The sequence below is a fragment of the Aspergillus nidulans genome, chromosome VIII (genome assembly GCF_000011425.1).
Source record: "Aspergillus nidulans FGSC A4 chromosome VIII".
NCBI lineage: Eukaryota > Fungi > Ascomycota > Eurotiomycetes > Eurotiales > Aspergillaceae > Aspergillus > Aspergillus nidulans.
Window position 1 is genome coordinate 4,000,272 of NC_066264.1, and position 5,946 is coordinate 4,006,217.

The following is a 5,946-nucleotide window of genomic DNA, read 5'->3' on the forward strand; positions in this document are numbered from 1 at the left end:
ACTCCAGAGCATGTATGCATGTATGTACGCTGTACGTCCGTTTCGATTGCCCGCTGTCCCACGAGGCTGGATCCAACTGAAGTACCCGTCGCATGGCAGCGGCACGGTCGCACAGCCAGGCAGATGACTTTTTGAAGCGATAGTTCATTCAGAAGCATGAGGTGTCAACTCAGTGTCAACTCAGCCTAGGCTCCAGTCAGATCCAGGTCCTCCGTACCTGGCTGACTGCCGTAATGAAGACCGAGGCTGTCAGTGCCAGTTTCATCCGTAAACCGTGATGATTATTGCCGACAGACGACAGGTAGGGCGGCTCTGGCGTTGACTGTTATGCCGTGCCGTGCCAGTCCATTTTCCTGATACGGCAGATGCGAGATCTCGATCTGAATCCTGATCCTTCATCTCATGGCACCACCGAGCATCTCCGTTGCCCAGCTGTGGCAGCTAATCAGCTTTAATCTATTTGAAGGCGGGCTGACATCAATAGTGCGTACGCAACTAAGCATCGACGACGAAAAATCTTACCAGTCAACTGAAGATCTCGTCGCAAATAATGTCCGTAACCTTCTAGCTCGCTCCTTGGGCGTTAAAATTGATTGATGCAGTGTGGAGTGCGAAGATATCAAAACTCTAAGCCAAAGCCTTCGTGGATCCATCCGTTTATCTTTACCTTTCGGGGTTAGCGCAACCCTTCAGAATGACAAATACCTTATTTTGGACAGCGAATCAGCTATTGGAATCGCGGGTGTGGTTCCTCACGTCACGCATCTCAGGGCAGGGTTCGTGCTTTGGCACTATTTTAGTGTAATTATCCGCCGCGCTCCGTATCTTGTACATAATTTCAAGGAGATTTTTGAATGTCATTGATTCTTTCACACTTTCTCCCCCTTTCGGACGGCACGCTGTCTGGCTGGCTTGGCGGCGGCCCAACGGCGTCTAACTCTAGCTCATGGCGGGCACTACCCAGGCACTGCCGTCCCGGTTGGCGTCGCCGTCAGCTGGAAAGCCGCGTAATTGGACCCCCAAATCAGGTACCGGACGCGATGACAGTTTGACAGGAGGCGTACCCACCACCCAATTCCACCTCGCAATATCCGCAGTTATTCCACAGACCACCGCCTGTTCTGTGCTGCTAGCTTGTCGCAAGTCATCGTATCGTCTACGCGGTGTTTTGTATCAACGCCCGCTTAACGCTGGCTCTACGGTGAAACGAATCAGCCAAATCAAGGAGCGACAATGGTAGCCGTCGATAGTTTCTGGAAAGAATTTGAGGCGGGAAAAAAATAAATAGATATCCTGAGCTGATCAAGGGGCTCAGTAGAGGCCAGATCAGCCTATCAGACAAACGCGATCGGATCGAGCCTAGAGCATACGAGGTAGGCGGAGTGCCAGCATGGAACCTTTCAGGACACTTTCAGCATACTTTCAACATCCTTTTAGCACCCGTTCAGCATCCGTCTGTCTTTAGCCAGCAGGTATGGAATCAATGTGCAACTTGACAAACCGCCGGGGAGAGACAGATGATAGACTAGTACAACCTCCGAGCCGAAGAAGCTGGGGAGGTTCCCGATGTCCCCGAGTCGCCGCCCGTACAGAGTAACATGAATTCTCAGTACGCAGTCGCCTCTCACGATTGTCGAGGTACGGCGTGAGCTAAGCGGTCGCGTGAGGAGTTGGAACCAGGTTTCTGGGTTTCTGATCGATAGTCTGGCCTGTGGAGGACGAGGCGACCTCCGACCGCGTGTCCGCCACAGTGATGAACCTGGAGAAGATCAAAAGAAAAGAAAAGAAAAGAAAAGAAAAGAAGGCTGCGAGAGCTGAAAAGGGGGGCGATCAGCCACGATGCGAGGTGTCATATCCAGCCGGAGTTTCGTGTCCGGTCCCTGCAGAAGGAGCGTATAGCCGTATACTATAGAGAGAGCAGGTAGGAAAGCGATATTCCTTGCGCGGCCGCGCCGAGTGACTATGAATGCATCGACTATTGAGTAGCACGAGCCCCCGGTCACCATTCTATGACTCGGGCTCTGTCCAGGATTGAAGAGATGTCGTATGCCGAAGGCTGAAGCCTAGGAATCAAGGTCGGGTGGCTGCCTCATTCGCTGCAGGGCGACCTGGGGTCTGTAGATAGGGGCCATAATAGTGATACAACAGAGCTGCCAGCATGAGATATACATCATCTCGTCATTAATAGCATATAGTACCGGCGGAAAGTGTAGTGAGAGTAGACTCTGAGTACAGAGTACTATAGAGTAGAGAGAAATTGAAAGAATGGTGCCGATCATCGCCGTTTCAGGTAAATCATGAAAAGCAAATGATTCCAAATCATGAGGGGAGCTAAATTAGCGCACCGCCAATCATGATCTTCACCAAAAACGGTTTCTATCTGAAAAAGAAACGCCATGCGGAGGCAGCATCTGAGGACCGACATCGAAGGAGGATCAACTATACTGGAGTCCACTCGATAGATGGTGGCTGGCTGAGTCTCAGTCTCACCTAGGGTTCAATCGACGTGCTAAAGAGGATTGATCGATGGTCTATCGAAATCTCCATCCTAGCTCTGTATGTTAATGCACGAAAGATCTGTCATTCTCGGGTGCTCCACTTGTGTGGCATCGCCTCGCCCGGCCCTGGTCCAGGACCATGGCTCTCATGGCTCTTCATGGCTCTCCCCTGTCGGTCAATATCCACCTAGTGGATGATATCTTCAGCTTCAGTAACTGCAGCTGCTAAATTTCATTCACTTTCGTGATTGATCCTGGGGAAAAACTCCGTCTTGGGTGTCGGGCCATCCCTCCATCATTATCCTCTTCGACGAAACCGCTCTTTTGTATTTTATATGACCGGATTTCTGATTCCGAGCGCTGGACCCCACCCAGGATGACCCCTGCCATTGAGGCCCATGCCCCCCGCCAACTTCATCTCCATTCTCCAACTCAACCCGTGGACTGGGCCCGACTCCATGACCGACTCCATGACCACATTCCCCTTCAGGTTTACCCACACCGTTTGTGCCGCCCGGTTTCTGTCAGGGCGTGTCTCCCGCAAAGCATTGGCCAATCTCTCCTGGTAGTGCCCTGCCTAGTTCGAGGATCGCTGCATCGCCAGTGCGCCACTATGGTTGACATCTCGGTGCTGTTCGCTCTCGTCGCAGTTAATTTCTGCTTTGCCCAATTATATGGTCGATGCTCTAACAGCTTCGTGCCCGGTACCTTGGACAATGGCTCCCAGCAGGCCGACCTCCCCTGAGAGTGTCTCCACTGATCCTTCGTGATCGTCCTATCCAGACTGATGGGACTGAAGTCGGCGAGGCCGCGTACCAATGTGCTATGTGCTACCAGTATGCTCGACCGCCTGCCGTCTGTAGTTTGCACCTATTACGCAACTAGAGAGGTCTGGAAACGAACAAGTGCCGACTCCATTGTACCTGGCCAAATATCGTATATATCGTATAAGACAGTATGCTAATTGTTGTTTCACTTGAGTGGAACAGAATGCAAGATGCAACATGATCCTCTGGTCTTACCGCTTCGCGATGAGTGGCAAATCTCCCCACGATCTGGAAACGCCAGCGCCTCAAGGACAGACAGGAGCCTCTTTTCTTTTTCCTGCATGAGCTAGCAGCAGCATCACCATCCTCGGGGACTGTCGACGGGACGCGCTTCCTTGACAGTGGCTTGTCTATGGGTCCAGCGTCCAGACTGCCCAAAGCAGGCACTGCACGCTCATCACGATGCCATGTGGCCCTGAGAATGACTCCACGTCTGTCAGTATGAATATCGGCCCACTCAATATTGGCACAAACGGAGTTTATCTTCATATGCAGTCGTCATGATTTCATGGGGGGTCATTGTATGTGACTGGGGTTGCTGGACTTGGATGACTTTGGTTGTGACGGGTCTGGTGTCTCCTGAGTGGGTCCGATAGACTGTATACTCCGTACCGTAACAACCTAGAAACCGAATCGTAATCTAAATGCGGAAAATCAATAAATTAAATCCAAATCGGTTATCCTTCTACAAAGTATGGCGGCTATTGTCCCTTTTGGCCTTTTATTTATTATTTTATTAATTAATTATTCCTCCGACAACTGTCAGCTCCAAGATCTTGGATCAGATCTTCTCTCATAGCGTGCTCGACGGGTGGAGCTGCATTCATCGCTCTCTGACTCGTCTCTCTCCTGGTCGTCATTACTTTTGCTCTTATACCTTCGTCTCTCCCCCTCTCGTATATCTACCTCCCACACTCTCCCATCGACACTCTTCTCCCCAAGTCGACTCGTTCAATTTGTCTTGGTTCTCAGCATCCCATTCAAACTCAATTGCGTCCGTCTAATACTTCACAACCTTTGCTTTGGTTCAACGGCATTCCCCGCCAGGACGCCCGCCACATTCTTCACCTCAACGGACAACCCCCCCCCCGCCTCATATTCGACCGCGCCTCACGGTCTACTTGCACCCTCCATCACCAACACAGTTTCGCAAATGGCTCCAACACACCGTCGTGGACCATGGGTCCCGGAGGAGGACCAGCTGCTTCTCCAACTAGTGCGCGAACAGGGCCCAAACAATAACTGGGTCCGCATCTCTCAACACATGCACTATCGCTCTCCCAAGCAATGCCGGGAACGTTACCATCAGAATCTCAAACCGTCACTAAACCGCGACCCCATCTCTGCCGAAGAGGGCCTGGCAATTGAGCGGATGGTCAACGAAATGGGCCGCTGCTGGGCTGAGATCGCACGCCGGCTAGGGAATCGCAGCGACAACGCCGTCAAGAACTGGTGGAATGGCAACATGAACCGCAAGAAGAGAGGTCTCCAACAAAGCATCAACAGCTCTCCACACTCGAGAACGCCCCACGGCCGCATCGAAGCTCCATACCACCGCGCCTCTATCGGAGGCACCAGTCCCATTTTCCGCTCTCGGCTCCCCTCCGTCTCCTACGACAGACCCTATACCTCATGGACCTCTCGATCCCCTATATCCTCTCGGCGCGAGTCTTTCTCAACTGCCTCCACGTTCTCCCGACAACTCACGCCCATCTACACACTTCCTGCTCTCAACCGCCCTGTTGAAGCGCCCTTGACCTCGCCCGCCTTCTCAGATACCTCCAACGCTCCGTCCCTCGACCCACCGTCGATGGTCTCGGACCATAACTCGGTTTCTTCTGCCTCGCCTCGCACTCTTCCTTCGCCACAGCTTCACTCTCTCCCTCCTTTGGTAGATACACGCTACCCATATGGAGAGGTATCCAGGCCCCAAACATCAGACGATGTGTACTTCTCCAGCTTCCCCGGCAAGTCTTCAGGACTATTTTCAGATCCAAAGCCACGATGGGCTCCTGAGCAACGACCGTGCTGGGCTTCCGAGGAAAAGGTCGAGCCTCGGCGTGACTCGCGGATGGGCCTCGACAACCTCTTGAACTGAACGATCACACGACTCTCTTCCTCCCGTCTATACCTTAATACTGTATTTTTACTCTACGATGTTCTGGCAGCGTCTCCTGTACATGTCTCGGTCTGACCCTCAGTCTCTCGCTTTTCCTTTGTTGAATCTCCTTTGTACATCTATGCTTTTTGTTCTCCAGGTTGATTCTGGCATTCTTGGACTGGTTGTCAAAAGCATGATTGGTTTTGAATCTCATAGAGGTGGAGAGCGGATGATGTTTGCTTGGTTGTAGCGTTTTGTCCTGGATTTACAAATACCCCATGGCTATTGTTTTTATTTTACCAGGATTTAGGAGACATAATACTCTAATGGTATTCTTATGAGCATATCGTTGCCTATTGAACTATAACTGTAACTGTCTTAAGAGTATTGTCACTGTAGCCATTTGTATCATCCACTAGGACGAATAGTGGAAGATCCTGGATGGTAGTACAACGCCTGAGTGCATATACGAAGAAAATCTAGTTTCGTGGCTGGCTGTTATCTCTCCGTTTCTGGCTGA

General features: G+C 51.5%; 1 protein-coding gene across 1 annotated transcript, besides 1 other annotated feature; it reads left to right on the plus strand.

The window, feature by feature from the left end:
* Positions 1-5,946: part of a sequence feature (contig 1.5 561..450355(-1)) that runs on past both edges of the window.
* flbD lies at positions 4,479-5,730 on the plus strand (the record flags this gene model as incomplete). The annotated part of the gene is made up of 1 exon (XM_652791.2): positions 4,479-5,730. One exon carries the CDS (start codon positions 4,479-4,481, stop codon positions 5,421-5,423), a length of 945 nt encoding a protein of 314 aa, XP_657883.1. The 3' UTR covers positions 5,424-5,730.